A 15,952-nucleotide genomic window follows, 5' to 3' on the forward strand; every position below is an offset into this window, starting at 1 on the left:
GGCCTCACAACTAAGAGCACTCCTCGTCCCCACCCGGTAATAATCTGGTGGGGTATAGCGGCGGTGGGCGGAGAGACAATTGAAGGTGGAGAGCTTTGCGCATGCCCGGACACTTAGGACTCTGGGGCCCCTGCAGAGGCAGGACCAGGATGTGACGTAATAACCGCGCGCGGCGCCCGGCGTTCCTACAAGGTCGCTTTGCAGAGCAGGAGGGAGCTTAAGTAACTAGTCCCTAGTTCGAGGGTGGGTCGTGTCCTTTTGCCCTGGTACCAGCGGAGACATGACGGGGTATACTCCGGATGAGAAACTGCGGCTGCAACAGCTGCGAGAGCTGAGAAGGCGATGGCTGAAGGACCAGGAGCTGAGCCCTCGGGAGCCGGTGCTGCCCCCACAGAAGATGTGGCCTATGGAGAAATTCTGGAATAAGTTTTTGGAGAATAAATCCCCTTGGAGGAGAACGGTGAGTGACAGACCTCTCCGGTCCCCCCTCAACACACCTCACCGCGGCCAGCAGCCCGGACACTGAACGTCCGCTCCCTGCAGCCACACCAAGGACTGATAACCGCTCCGTGCTGGGAAACACTGGCCAGTCCCGAGAGCGCTCCTGGAGTCCCGGGAGGCAGGAGTCCGGGAATATGTATGGCTTTGAGAGAATCATGCCTTTTATTGTCAAGTACAGTGAGACGGGGGCGAATTTTAATACTTAGGATTTCCAGGACGCTGCACATTTGGTTCTCTTTTGACTGTAGAAATCTTCCTTCAGAATAATAGCCAAGGACTCGCTAGAATTAAAATTCTGTGATTTAAGTATTTGAGGACACTTGTCTAACTTTTAAGTGTGACGTTCTAGAGATCAAGTAACACAGTATCCAACTACCAGAGGGCACAGCCAGCCCCTAGCTGGTAGTACAGCCCCATGTGATCCCCGTAAAAGACAGGGTCCTGTTGGTATGCCTTGTGAGTCACATTCAAGAGCTACCTTTCTAAACTACCGTTCTGTACTTTTAACACAGGGTTTCGTTAAAAAATGACATTTTGGACTTTGAAGAAAGTCACTCATTCAAGAAATTTATTTTCAAGGCCTCTGGGTATTTTCTTGAGGTCTGTTATGGGTGATAAACATCTCAGAATTGCTTTCAGTTACCTACAACACTTACTGATAGTAGTAATAATACTAAGTAACACCTGGGTGCTTGCTGTGTACTTGGCACTCTACTGAGGGTTTTACAAGTGTTACTTCATTTCTTTATTCCTGCAAGGTAGATATTCCTAATCCTCACTTTAAATGTGAAGAAACTGAGGCCTATAAAGATTCAGTGATTTGCCGGTGGTCAGGGAGCTAGGAATTGAAGGAGTTCATATTGAAATCAACATGTACCTATTTCTTACTGTGCTACAAAGTCTAGTGCAATAGAATTGTTGAAAATTTTTTCTGAGAAAGTGGTATTGGATACTTATTTATGGTGGTAAAATTAAACTCTTCTCTCACCCTTTGTATCCCTGACATTATCGGGATATTGGCAGTCACTGATTTAAGTTGACATCCCATCCATCAGCCAGTGATAAAAGGAAGTAAATAAATTATCATGTGTTGAAATTCACCTTACCTTAATGTATTCTTTTATAATCATATCTGTTATAATTCTTAGATTCTTGATTGTCCCTTCCTTGAATGGATAGGTGTTTTGTAATCAAATTGGAGGACATGGGAAAGTTCCATTTTTAGTTCTTTTTTAAAATAGTGTTGCAGAGGGCATTTTGGAGTGAGTTTGGGACACCCATCTTAGTATGTAAAATGTCCTTTTTCCAGCATTGGTGTTGTCAAGGTTTTCTGCCTTATACTTAAAATAATGTGAGTGCCATTGATCGATAAATAAGGGAGATGACTATACCTGAAAAATTATGAGGTTTGATTACTCTGGTTAAATACATTAAAATTATTATTTCATTAATTTGCTCTATTTTATCTTTAACAAACTTATAATAAGGGTATTTTTTTAAGTCTTTAAAAAATCTATAAATGCCTTGCTATAGTCTTGCAAAATACTACTTAAGCATTTTGGTCTGGACTTTGTAGGTATCTTCTAGTGGACTCTGCATTTACTAAGAATATTTGAGTAGATGAGGTTACCTACAAACTATAAGAAAATATGTACCATTTAGAGTTTTGTAAAATAATAATGACATTGTTACATCATTGATGCCTTTTGTTCTGCCATAAATATGAAAAATGGGATATGTTTATTTTGTGTATGTGTTTTTTCCGCCAGGTCCATGGGGTATACCAAAAGGGTATCTTTATTTTCACTCATATACTTGTACCTGTCTGGATTATTCATTATTACCTGAAGTATCATGTGTCTGTAAGTATGTCCTCTTCAGAATTTATTTTTATATTGTCCAAAATTATTTTCTATGTGGATATCTTACCCTACTTAGTGGAAATAATCTGCCACTTATAAATGGATTTTGAAGTACTTTGAATTCTCTTAGGTAAAAGGTTTAATGAAAGTTACGTAATTGGATATGGTTTTTTAAAAAAATATTGTGACTAGTTTACAACTTGGAATGGATTTCCTCATAGAAATTGGTATTTAAGAGATAAGAATGTAGTGACCTAATAATACTAGGGTAAATTTGGGGTCATGAATAGGAAAGGAGAAAAGAATTTCTGCTCCTTTTAAAAAACCTATATCTGGTATAAGATGAAAATTCAAAATAGACAAAGCTTATCTTTGTCATCATCCCATTTCTGTTTCCTTCATTTTTTCTGATTCTTCACAACTTTTATTTATTTAGAACTCAGGATGTCCAGATGCCTGCACTTTTTCAATGATACAGATCTTGCATGGGCTGATTGAACTGAGCCAGTCATGGTATTTTAAATGCTCAGTCTGGTGCAGGGTGTTGGATCCCAGGCAGAATGAGAAGGGCGTGCATTTTGGGAAGTGGCGTGGCAGAGGGAGCAGTGGAGTGTTGGAACACAAAAGAGTGAGGAGGGCATTTGTATACCAAGAGAGGGGTGTTAGATCCTGAGTGGGTTGCAGGGGAGAAGGGTGAGCACGTCTGTTCGGGGGGCAACAGTGGCAACAACCTAGTATGGGATATTAGTACCTGAGCAGAGGGAGGAGGACATCTGGAAGAAGGATGGTATGAGGCAGTGAGGCAAGTGGTAACTTAGAGTAAGATGTCAGAACCTGAATGAGGTGAGGCAGGTATTCATGCTGGGATGTGGTTGTGGTGACAGGAGATGGGTTATATATAGGGAGATTGGTCAGATACAGGCATACCTCAGAGATACTACAGAATTGGTTCTAGACCACTGCAGTTCCAAAAGTATTCTTTGGTTCTAGACCACCAAAATGAGTTACACAAATTTTTTGGCTTCCTAGTGCATATAAAAGTTATGTTTACACTGTGCTGTAGTCTAAGTGTGTAATAGCAGTATGTGTAAAAGAACAATGTATATGCTTTAATTTAAAAATACTTTATTGCTGGGCCATGTGCGGCGGCTCCCACCTGTAGCCCTAGCACTTTGAGAGGCCAAGGCAGGAAGACTGCTTGAGGCCAGAAGTTCGACCAGCCTGGGCAACATAGTGAGACTCCATCTCTACAAAAAAAAAAAAAAAAAAGAGCTGGATGTGATGGTCCACACCTGTAATCCCAGCTACTCAAGAGGCTGAAATGGGAGGATTGCTTGAGCCCAGGAGGTCAAGGCTACAATAAACTGTGATTGCGCCACTGCACTCCAGCCTAGTGCCAGGGTGATATCCTGCCTTAAAAAAGCAGGCCGGGCACGGTGGCTCACACCTGTAATCCCAGCACTTTGCGAGGCCGAGGCGGGTAGATCACGAGGTCAAGAGGTAGAGACCATCCTGGCCAACGTGGTGAAACCCTACCTCTACTAAAAATAAAAAAAAATAGCTAGGCATGGTAGTGCATGCCTGTAGCCCCAGCTACTCGGGAGATTGAGGCAGAAGAATCACTTGACCCTGGGAGGCGGAGGTTGCAGTGAGCTGAGATTGTGCCTTTGCACTCCAGCCTGGCGACAGAGCGAGACTCCGTCTAAAAAAAAAAAAAAAAAAGAAAAAAAAACTTCATTGCTAAAAAATGCTAACGGTCATCTGAGTATGATCTTTTTGCTAGTGGAAAGTCTTGCTTCGATGTTGATAACTGCTGACTGATCAGGGTGATAGTTGTTGCAGGCTGGAGTGGCTGTGGCAATTTCTTAGTATAAGACAACAGGTTGGGCACGGTGGCTCACGCCTGTAATCCCACCACTTTGGGAGGCCAAGGCAGGTAGATCACGAGGTGAGGAGTTCAAGACCGGCCTGGCCAAGATGGTGAAACCCTGTCTCTACTAAAAATACAAAAATTAGCTGGGCGTAGTGGTGGGTGCCTGTAATCCCAGCTACTCAGGAGGCTGAGGCAGGAGAATCACTTGAACCGGGGAGGCAGAGGTTGCAGTGAGCTGAGATTGCACCACTGCACTCCAGCCTGGGCAACAGAGCAAGACTCCGTCTCAAAAAAAAGAAATTTTATATATATAGATATATTTGACAACACTGCTGAGGTTTGCCACATCTATTGACTTTTATTTTCATGAAAGATATCTCTGTAGCATGAGATGCTGTTTGATAGCATTTTACCCACAGTAGAACTTTTGGAGTCAGGCCTTTGAAACCATGCCGCTGCTTTATCAACTAAGTTTATGTAATATTTGAAATATTTTGTTGTCATTTCAACAATGTTCATAGCATCTTCACCTGGAGCAGATTCCATCTCAAGAAACCACTTTGTTTGCTCATCCAAAAGGAGCAACTTCTCATCTATCAAGCTTTATTATGTGATTGAGGCACTTCAGTCACATCTTCAGGCTCCACTTCTAATTCTAGTTCTTTTGCTATATCCACTACATTGAGAGTTCCTTCCTGCACCGGTCTTGAACCCCTCAAAGTCATCCACGAGAGTTGAAATCAACTTCTTCCAAACTCCTGTTCATGTTGATGATACTTTGACCTCCTCCTATTAATCACAAATCTTCTTAATGGCATATAGGATGGTAAATTCTTTCCCAGAAGATTTTCCATTTACTTTGCTTTGATCCATCAGAGGAATCACTATCTTTTTTTTTTTTTTTCTTTTTGAGACAAGGTCTTGCTGTGTCACCCAGGCTGGAGTGCAGTGGTGCCATCTTGGCTCACTGCAACCTCCGCCTCCCAGGTTCAAGCAATTCTCCTGCCTTAGCCTACCAAGTAGCTTTTGAAAGAAAGTGAGAAACATGCAGCTCTTCCTTTTATTTGAACAGTTGGAGGTCATTGTGGTATTATTATTTGGCCTAATTTCAATCTTGTTGTGTCTCAGGGAATAGGACGGTCCAAGGAGAGGGAGAGAGGTGGGGAATGACCAGTTGGTGGAACAGTCACAACATACAACATTTACTGATTAAATTCACTATCTTATATGGGTGTGATTTGTGTTGCCCCTAAAATTTATAGTAGTAACATCAAGAATCACTGAGTGCAGATTACCATAACAAATATTAATATAACAATAATGACAAAGTTTGAAGCCAGGCGCGGTGGCTCACACCTGTAATCCCAGCACTTTGGGAGGCTGAGGCGGGCAGATCAGCTGAGGTCAGGAGTTCGAGATCAGCCTGGCCAACATGGTGAAACCGCATCTCTACTGAAAATACAAAAATTAGCCGGGCGTGGTGGTGCACGTCTGTAGTCCCAGCCACTCGGGAGGCTGAGGCAGGAGAATACCTTGAACCTGGGAGAATGAGGTTGCAGTGAGCCAAGATCCTGCCACTGCACTCCAGCCTGGGTGACAGAGCGAGACTCCATCTGAAAAAGTTTGAAATATTGGGAGAATTACCAAAATATTGCACAGAGATGGGAAGTGAACACATGCTCTTAGAAAAATGGCACTGAGTTTCCGGGTGTGCTTTGCAGAGCACACCTGGTGTAGACCCCAGCAGCCAGGGCCACGACCAGTTGAGCAGCTGGCCAGCAGGTGCCACTCCCTGCAGGGCCTAGAGGCCTTGAGGACATCTGCAGTGCTCCAGAAGCCCAAGACCGTGACGCTGCGGGCCCTGTGCAGCCAGAGGAAGTTTGGCGTGGTGGGCAGGAGCTGCAGGGAGGTGCTGCACAAGGGCTGCCTCCGCTTCCAGCTCCCTGAGCACGGCTCCCGGCTGTGCCTGTACGAGGATGGCATGGAGCTGACCGAAGACTACTTCCCCAGCGTCCTCGACAATGCTGAGCTCCTGCTGCTCACCCCGGGCCAGGCCTGGCAGGGATATGTGAGTGACATCGGGCGTTTCCTCAGTGCTTTTCGCGAGCCGCACGCTTGGCTCATCCAGGCCGCCCGACAGCTACTGTGTGATGAGCAGGCCCTGCAGAGGCAGAGGCTGCTGGCCGACCTCCTGTACAACATCAGCCAGAACATCACAGCCGACAGCCAGGCTGAGGACCCACTGTGGTTTGAAGGCTTGGAGTCCCAATTTTGGAATAAGTCTGGCTATCTGAGATATAGCTGTGAGAGCCAGATCCGGAGTTACCTGAGAGAGGTGAACTCCTGCTCCTCCATGGTGGGTGCAGAGGTTCAGGAGGAATTCCTGCAGGTCCTCCGCTCCATATGCCAGAAGCTCCAGTCTGTGCAGTGCAATGGCATCTACTTCGACAGAGGAGCCAAGGGTGGCAGCCGTCTCTGCACACCGGAAGGCTAGTTCTCCTGCCAGAGTCCCTTTGACATGGATGGCTGCTTGTCGAGATACTCCATCAACCCCTAAAGTAACAGGGAGAGCAGGATCCTATTCAGCACCTGGAACCTGGATCACATAATAGCAGAAACGTACCATCATTCCTACACTGGGTGGAAGCAATTAAAGAACAAGATGGAAGAGAAATGGACTAGGAATATTTTTATGGCCTGCTTTTTACGTCAGAGAACCTAAAATTAGTGCACATTGTCTGCCATAAGAAAACCATCCAAGACCAGCTATGACCTGAACAGAATCTACAAATCCGAGACAAGGTTGAAGAGGAAGTGGCCTGTGCGAAAGTGCCAGTGACACGTACACACCACATTCTCGTCTTTGCTCGAGGCCTGACGTGGGCATAATGTTAACAGGTGCCTTTTTTTTTTTTTTTTTGGGTCCAGTAGCTCCTGGAAAAAAACCTTAAAAAATATTTCCAGCAAATCTGATTTCAGTACATTTCTGAATCGTTGTTTGTTTGTTTTTTGTAGCTGGAGTTTCACTTTTGTTGCCCAGGCTGGAGTGTAGTGGTGCGATCTCGGCTCACTGCAACCTCCGCCTCCCGGGTTCAAGTGATTCTCCTGCCTCAGCCTCCCAAGTAGCTGGGATTACAGGCATGTGCCACCATGCCTGGCTAATTTTTGTATTTTTAGTAGAGACAGGGTTTCACTATGTTGATCAGGCTGGTCTTGAACTCCTGACCTCAGGTGATCCACCTGCCTCCCAAAGTGCTGGGATTACAGGCGTGAGCCTCCGTGCCTGGCCTGAATCATTTTTTATACCTTCTGACAGCCCAACTTCAAGAGGACAGCTTTGGGGTACTCACTGGACGTATGGTGAGTTGTCAGTAGGGATAAGAATTGTCCTGAGCTCAGGAATTCTTCTGTTCTCTGGTTTTACCAATATATGGTTTGCGCATGTGGTGTGGTCACCATACTAAAGCGGTGTTATGGCTGAAGTTAGCCACTCTTGTTTGAGGGACAAGTTGTTTATGCATCAGCCGTCTCTTGGGTCTCCATTTCCATGGCACATGGGCAACTCCATCCTTTTTGACTCTTCTAAATGCCCAAAAGAGAGGTGTCATGCTTTGGGGTTAAGATGTTTGTACTCCATAAAGAACATACAAGGACGTTCACTGCTGGCTTTTTTTTTTTTTTTTTTTTTTTTTTGTGAGACAGGGTCTCACTGTGTCTCCCAGCTGGAGTGCAATGGTGTGATCTCGGCTCCCTGCAACCTCTGCCTCCTGGGTTCAAGCGATTCTCCTGCCTCAGCCTCCCAACTAGCTGGGATTACAGGTGTCCACCACTATGGCTGGCTAATTTTTGTATTTTTAGTAGAGATGGGCTTTTGCCCTGTTGGCCAAGCTGGTCTCGAACTCCTGACCTCAGGTGATCTGCCCACTTTGTCCTCCCAAAGTGCTGGGATTACAAGCGTGAGCCACTGCACCTGGCCTGCTGAATTGTTTATAATGGCAAAAAGTAGGAAACGTCCCAATGTCTATGAGTAGGGCCATAGCTATTATGTCGAACTACATGAAACTGCCGTTCTTCTAGACCAAAAATGGTGAGTGATGATTAACTTCATAATTCAACCTGATACATTTACATAGTGCTAACTATGTTGCAGTTTCAAGCTTTTATGAAGAAAGTGTTTCTATATAGAAACTGGAAGCTGTTCAGTGCAAGGCAGCTGAACCCTGCCACTGCTCCATTTGTCATAGTTACTATCATCTCAGATAATATGGAACTCATGTCAGCAGTGCAAGTGGTGGGTGCACAGAGACAATCTGGAAGGAAACATGCTGATCTGAACAGCAGTAATCCTGGGGGACATGCGGGTGGGACTGAATTAGAGAGGACTCATTTTCTAAGTCATGTATTTTATGATACTTGAATTTTTTTGAAATGGGCATTTATTTCATAACATGTTATAATGTACTTTTTTAAAAAAGTCATTTTGTAATATTTGAATTTTTACATTTGTTGTATAATCAGGAAAAGCAATAAAGATTTTTGAGAAAAAAAAATGGCACGGATAGAGTTGCTTGTCTCGGGGTTACCAAAACCTTCTCTTTATAAGAAAACACAATATATGTGAAGTGCAGTAAAGCAAAGTGCAATAAGGTGAGGTATGCCTGTGAGTACATATGTTGATGATAAAGGGACCCAGGATTCTCACTGCCGGAAAAGGGAGTTATGTATGTGAAAAGGAAGAAAAGCTTGTGGTGGTGGAATGGAATTGGAGGTACTGGTGTGAACTCATGGTTTTTAAAACGTATTGATAGACCTAGAAATAGATATAGATGTAAATGTGGATGTGTGTGTATCTGTGTGTACATATTCTCTAGTTCTGTCCACTGAGAGGGCCTCTCCTTAGTAATTAGCACACTTAGAAGCCAGGTCTTATTTTCTAAATACAGATATCCACTGAAAGGACCCAGAGCTCAGAGCAATGGCCGATTCCAGGGCGGGAGGAGAGAAAGTATAAGATGAACTTGGAACATATTATTGTGCCAGAAAGTAAAGACGTGTTGAAAGAATGATGGGAACATATTTCAAAGGACACAGAGTCAGTTTGCAAGGATTCCTACTAGGGCAATTTGAGCATCAAAATAAATAATGATAGTAATAGATGATAGTCACCTGAATAAAATGAAAATCCATGAGTGTAAACTGATATAAATTAGTGAAATAATAAGTGGGTAGAAAAGAAAGCTTTTTGATGCAATAATTTGCTGAATGATGGAAAAATTACCATTTGAGAATCATCATAGTAATATTTAATTCAGCTAAGGAACATCAAAAGATGCTAACATTAGTCTGGGCACAGTGGCTAACACCTGTAATCCCACCACTTTGGGAGGCTGAGGTGGGAGGACCACTTGAGGCCAAGAGTTTGAGATCAACCTGGGCAACATAAAGAGACCCCATCCCCATCCCTACAAAAAAAAAAAAAAAAATGCTGAGTAGTCCCAGCTATTCATATTCAGGAGGCTGAGGCAGGAGGATTGCTTCAGCCCAGGATGTGGAACCTGCAATGAGCTACAATTGTGCTGCCCATTGTACTCCATCCACCCTGGGTGACACAGTGAGACTCCCATCTCAATCAAAAAGAGAAAATTCAGAAAAAAAGGAGGATGCTAATACTAAGTTTAAAGTACTTATCCTCAAAGTACTTATTTGTTACAAAGGGAGAAAGAGTGTCTTTGTAGTAGAGAAATCTGGCAGATGACACCTTAGTCAAGGGGTCTAAATTAACATTATCGATAATGGGGCAAAGTGAAATTATGTGTTACTTGATAGGCTGAAATAAGAACACAGCATTACTTTTGTGATATTCCTGCCAAAGGTGCATAACCTGAATATAATTTGTTGATTAAATTCACATGAGGAAACAGAAGATAAACCCAAACAGAGGGGCTGTTCTGCATCATTATAGGCATTATACCTTCAGGAATGTCAAGAACATGAATGTTAAAGAACAGCTTTAATATTGTTCTAGTTTGAGGAAGAATAAAGAGGTATGCCAACTAAATGCAATTCTTCATTAATAGGCATAATTGCATTATCTGTAAGAACAGTGATGGTGTTGGCAGTCAGAATTTTAAAGAGCCTACACAATCAATGGAGAACATGTCATGTAAGGGGATTTTCTGGTAAGTCCAAACAATTATTGAGACAATTGGGAAAATCTGAATGGATTTTTTTAGACCAGGTAGAGATAGTAATGTGTGAGTGTTAATTTCCTGATCTTGATAGTTGTATTGTAATTATTTTAAGAATATTGTCTTTGTAGGACGTACACTAGAGTAATAAACTAGTCAGCAATTTACTATAAAGTGATTCAAGGAAAAAATTCTTTTTTTTCATTCTTGCAGCCTTATGTAAATTTAAAATTATTTCAGAGTAAAGACAGAAGTTAAGGACTGCCTAACAAATTATAGCTAATGCAATGGATATTGGCTTTTCTGTTAGCCTATTGACAGGAGAGTGAAACAACCAAAATTTTGGGGGGTTTTCAAAACACCTCTGCCCCCAACATGACTTATTCTCTCTGATTGTGTTCTCTATTGATTGTGTAGGCTCTTTAAAATTCTGATTGCTGACATCTTTATTCCGTGTAATAAGCAGATTAAGCCCCTTGATTAACAAATACGGAGTGCCTAGCATGTCCTCTTCCTTTATTGCTACAGAAAGAATATACAAGACCAAATTCCTGATCTCAAAGACTTCATAGTAAAGTTGGAAGATAGGTATAATTTGGGAAAGAGTATGGAGGAAAAAAGTTAATTCCTGTTAGAAGCAAAGATATGGAGTCAGTAATGAACGTGGCCATATGTACTTAAGACTGAGGAGCTGACTAGAATGGAAGGTCTGTTGACTAGGTAGTCTGGAACCAATTTCTGGAAGGTCTTGAAAGTTAGATGAAGTTGAACTGCATGTGATAGACAATGGGAAGCTTTCCATTTTTTAATGGGAGAGTGACTTGAATGTGATACATTGAGGAAAATGAAGAAAAACATTGAAACGTAGGGTGAATTGAAGGGAAGAAAGTTCTGACAGCGGGGCAGATCAGCTGGAGGCTGTTGAATTTTAGTAGATGTCAGTTGAGAATCTGGTTAGGGTGAAGATAGCAGGGATGAAGAAGAATAAAGCCAGAGACACTTTGGAAGGAAGAAACACCTGAAGTTGGTGGTTGATTAAGTTGGGGATAAAACCAAAGTTCACAGTCATTTATCACTGTAAAATCTCTAGCCTTGGAAATTATAAGTAGGGTATTGGAAGGGAGGGCTTTCTGATGATAGGATAGAAGTGAATTTTTTTAGGCTGGGTGCAGTGGCTCATGCCTATAATCTAGCACTTTGGGAGGCTGAGGTGGTGGATTGCTTGAGCTCAGGAGTTCAAGACCAGCCTGGGCAACATGGCGGAACCCCATCTCTACTAAAATACAAACAATTGGCCGGGCTTGGTGGCGTGTGCCTGTGATCCCAGCTACTCAGGAGGCTGAGGCAGAAGAATTGCTAGAACCCAGGAGGCAGAAGTTGCAGTGAGTCGTGATCGGGCTACTGCGCTCTCCAGCCTGGGCGATATAACGAGACTCTGTCTCAAACAAACAAAAAAAAAGAGTGAATTTTTTAGGAGCGTCTGCTGCCATGGCAGTTTTGGAGATGTCCAAATGGACATTGCCTGTCTTATGTGTTACAAACATGAGATTATTAGTTCTAAGAGGAATTAGAGTTGGGTTAGGGGATTTTCACATTACAAACCAACACAAACTCTCTCTACAACCATCGAAAAGGGCTAACAATTTATATCTCTAAGGGTCAGAGAATAGTTTAGATTTCTGTTGTTGATGGGCTTAAAAAAACTTTATGTTCATAAAAAGGCTACTTCATTTCATTATACATGTGTTATGTTTTCACTATTTTGGCATGTAAGACCCTAGAGAAGAAAATATATTACTTTCTGTCACTGAAAGTTTAACATCCAAGAGGGATTTTTATGTGCAGAAAGAACTGGTTACAGTGACTTGAAATACAGATTAATATTCAGTTCTTTAGTTTCAAATATAAAACATAATTTTTTCCTAATTCTTTAAATTCAGTTTTAAAATTCTATTAAACTATGCATCTAGTAAAATAATAATCTCCTTTGTTTTTACCATCTTTGGATTAATTGAAGTTGAACTCTTCTGAAACAATTCCATTTACAAACATAGCCAAATTCTCTTAAATATTTTCAATTGTATTTATACATTTTGTGTGTTCAATTTTATTTTGAAGTATTTATATGGTAAGTTTATGATTCTAAGAAGTAATTTTTTTAACCTGAAATCACAAATCTAAATCAATTATGCATTGTACCTAGAATCCTAAACCTATTTTTTTAAAACCTCTGTTAGCCAGATTATCTTATACATTACAAACTCTAACCAACAGAATGTATGGAATATACCAATGTTTTCAGAACTTTTAAAAGTTGACACATTCACTTATTTATACTCTGGGTTTAACTTCCTTTGTCATGTCTAAATTTAACTACATTTTTCTGGGATCTAAAAGACATTTTTAGGAGAAGCAAATTTAACAAGCTCCAGTTACTAGGTTGGCAATTCAATATAGTTATGTGGTTCCTTATCTGAGGGTTCACACTTCCAGGTGATTTTTCCTGAGCCATAGATGGACATATTTAGTTAAACATTTTGTGTCAGTAGAGGTCCCAGAGCCACTCACTTACCTTACTTTTTCTCTTGATTTGGGTATGTAAAGGATTGCATCTTCAGTAAGATTGCAACCAGTTTGCTTCGGCTCACTCCTTTGCTGCCTAATTGAATTTTGCATCTCTCAGATGACTTTTCAGTGTCTTTTTGCCTTTTGGCACGTAAAGACATTTTAAAGTCCTCACATTGTATTCTGAGTTTCTCTCATGTTCCAGTTCTCTATGCTTTATATCATGCCAATAATCTTTTAAATTTTGAGCAGTGGTATCTTGTGCAGATGTATATGCATTAAAACTACATGTATTCAACAATTACTTATGTAGTACCTCTTATGTGCAAGGCACTGTTTTAAACACCAGGATACAGCAGTGAACAGAGCAGATTGAGTTCCTCCCCTCATGAAATGTTTAGTTTTAGAGACTGGTAATAAGTATATAAACAAAGAGGTATATTATGTTATAGGAGAACAAGTCTATAGAAGAAGAATTAAGCAGGGTAAAAACTAGAGACTGATAGGGCTTGCTATTTTAATTAGGCCTCTCTGAGGGAGTGATCTTTGAAGACAAATATAAATGAAATGAGGATACAGGCCAAGCAGTATTTAGGAGAAGAACATTTCAGGTAGAGGAATCTTGAAGTACAAAGGCCTTGAGGCACAAGCAGGCTTGACTGAATTGGCCTCCTAGGAAGGGAGCCACTGTGGCTGTAGTACAATGAGTGAAGGAGAAGAGACTGGCTTTTTCTCTAAGAATTATGAAACTTTGAGCAGCATGACCTATCTTAAAAGAATCAGTGTACTCTGCCTTGAACTGTGGAGAATAGACTTTTCATTTGCATAGGAGGGCACAAGTGGAAGCAGGGAGGCTAGTAGGTGCTGTGTGGTAGTTGAGGTGAAAATATGATAAGGCTTGGACAAGGGTGGTGATGAGAACTAGTTGGATTCAGGGTATATTCTCAAGATAGAATCAACAGGCTCTGCTGAGGAGTCAAGGTTTCTGGCTTTCATAACTGGGGGAATAAAAGTGCCATTTACTGAGATGAGGGACATGGGGAGGAACAGTTTGGGGATGGGAGAAGTTAAGTGTTAGACCTGGTTAAGTTTGAGATGCTTATTTGATAGCTAAGTAGAGATGTTGAGTAAATAGTTGGATATGTGAATCTGGATTTCTGTGAAAGTTTGGAGCTTAAGTTAAAATTTGGGGTATGACCTATTTCTTATTTTCAGAAGAAACTCAACACCATAATTAATACAGAGTTAACTTTTATTACAGGAAAAACCATATGGCATAGTTGAAACGAAGGCCGGAATATTCCCTGTAAGTCTTAAAACTTCTGATTTTTCTTTCGTTTATTGTTTTTCTCTCTCCTTTTCCTCCCCTTCCAAGCAATTATTAGATTAAAATGTTCTTTCCTTCTCACTTTCAGTTTAAGTCCCTGTTTTGTGTATTCTTGTTAAAAAAAAAAAAAAAGGAAGAAATAGCGTAAGGTAACAATTACAGTTCAAATGGGAAGTGAGCACATTTATTTTCAACCTGCCTGTAAAACGTGTTTTGTGACCTTGATTGTCCTAAAGGGAGTTGAAAGTACCAAAAGTTTTTCACTGTGTCCTGTTTCATGTTGGGTAAAGAGCTTAGGGCACAAGCCGAAGCAAACATCCATGCATGGTGACAGCAACTGAATTTCTGTTATTAATTCAAAACTCTCATGTCCTATGGCTTTGTACTTCATTTTCAAGATTTGACCTTAAGTTCTCCATCTGTGAATTTAATATCCACTAGTGAGTGTTTTAAATTTTATACTATGGGCTGGGCACAGTGGCTCACGCCTATAATCCCAGCACTTTGGGAGTCCGAGGCGGGTGGATCATGAGGTCAAGAGATTGAGACCATCCTGGCTAACATGGTGAAACACCATCTCTACTAAAAATACAAAAAATTAGCTGGGCATGGTGGTGGGTGCCTGTAGTCCCAGCTGCTCGGGAGGCTGAGGCAGGAGAATGGTGTGAACCCGGGAGGCGGAGCTTATAGTGATCCGAGATCACGCCACTGCACTCCAGCCTGGGCGACAGAGCGAGACTCTGTCTCAAAAAAAAAAAAAAAATTTTTTTATACTATGAATGTGTGAGCTATAGTACTAATTTGAAATGAGTTATTTTAGCATTAAAAGATGACTCAGTAGTTGGTATTTTTACTAGCCGTTTGTGAGGTTATTATTTAGCATAGTAGAATACATACTATGTTCTTGTCTATTTCTAGTCACAGATGATGAATGAACTATGATAACTCAAAATTCCTTATTTTAAATAACAAAACTTAGTGTGATTCTTGCTTTAATCAAATGACTTAGTCACAGTAATCATTATCTTTTGCAACAAGGGAATTTTAGGAAGGGCCACCAAAACTGGCCAACTGTCCCAGTTGGAACGCTGCTTTAGAAAATAGTTGGGGGAGTGGCCGGGCACAGTGGCTCATGCCTGTAATCCCAGCACTTTGGGAGGCCGAGGTGGGTGAATCACGAGGTCAGGAGTTCAAGACCAGCCTGGCCAACATGGTGAAACCCCATCTCTATTAAAAATACAAAAATTACCGTGCGTGGTGGCGGGCGTCTGTAATCACAGCTACTGGGGAGGCTGAGGCAGGAGAATTACTTGCAACTGGAAGGCGGAGGTTGCAGTGAGCCGAGATCGTGCCACTGCACTCCAGCCTGGGAAACAAGAGTGAAACTCCATCGCAAAAAAAAAAAAAAAAAAATAGGGGGGTATCAGGGGCTCACGCCTGTAATTACAGCACTATGGGAAGCCAAAGTGGGTGGATCCCTTGAGGCTAGGAGTTCAAGACCAGCCTGGCCAACATGGTGAAACACCATCTCTACTAAAAAAAAAAAAAATACAAAAATAAACCAGGTATGGTGGTACACGCCTGTAATCCCAGCTACCTGGAGGCTGAGGCACAAGAATTGCTTGAACCTGGAAGG

The 15,952-nt window shown here is 41.7% G+C and overlaps 2 protein-coding genes and 1 pseudogene across 5 annotated transcripts in view; 2 read left to right on the forward strand and 1 right to left on the reverse strand.

Annotated features, from left to right (window-relative positions):
- NDUFB6 (NADH:ubiquinone oxidoreductase subunit B6) overlaps positions 1-15,952 on the forward strand; it is a 20,077-nt gene continuing 4,125 nt past the window's right edge. Inside the window, exons 1-3 of one of the 3 annotated variants that reach the window (XM_025358938.1) lie at positions 1-460; positions 2,271-2,363; positions 14,251-14,295. In XM_025358938.1, the coding sequence (XP_025214723.1) occupies positions 281-460; positions 2,271-2,363; positions 14,251-14,295 (318 nt within the window). In that variant the 5' untranslated portion in view covers positions 1-280. The remainder of the gene's footprint in view (positions 461-2,270; positions 2,364-14,250; positions 14,296-15,952) is intronic. The other 2 variants (XM_025358939.1, XM_025358940.1) reach the window with 2 other exon arrangements.
- SMIM27 (small integral membrane protein 27) overlaps positions 4,584-15,952 on the reverse strand; it is a 17,967-nt gene continuing 6,598 nt past the window's right edge. The window contains exons 2-3 of one of the 2 annotated variants that reach the window (XR_003115908.1): positions 7,587-7,818; positions 4,584-6,832 (exon numbers count right to left, since the gene is read on the reverse strand). The gene's annotated coding sequence lies outside the window, so the exon portion shown is untranslated. The remainder of the gene's footprint in view (positions 6,833-7,586; positions 7,819-15,952) is intronic. The other variant, XR_003115909.1, reaches the window with a different exon arrangement.
- On the forward strand, positions 5,927-7,075 carry LOC112608523 (annotated as a pseudogene).

Source organism: Theropithecus gelada, chromosome 15 (assembly GCF_003255815.1).
Source record: "Theropithecus gelada isolate Dixy chromosome 15, Tgel_1.0, whole genome shotgun sequence".
In the NCBI taxonomy this organism is placed as follows: Eukaryota; Metazoa; Chordata; class Mammalia; order Primates; family Cercopithecidae; genus Theropithecus; species Theropithecus gelada.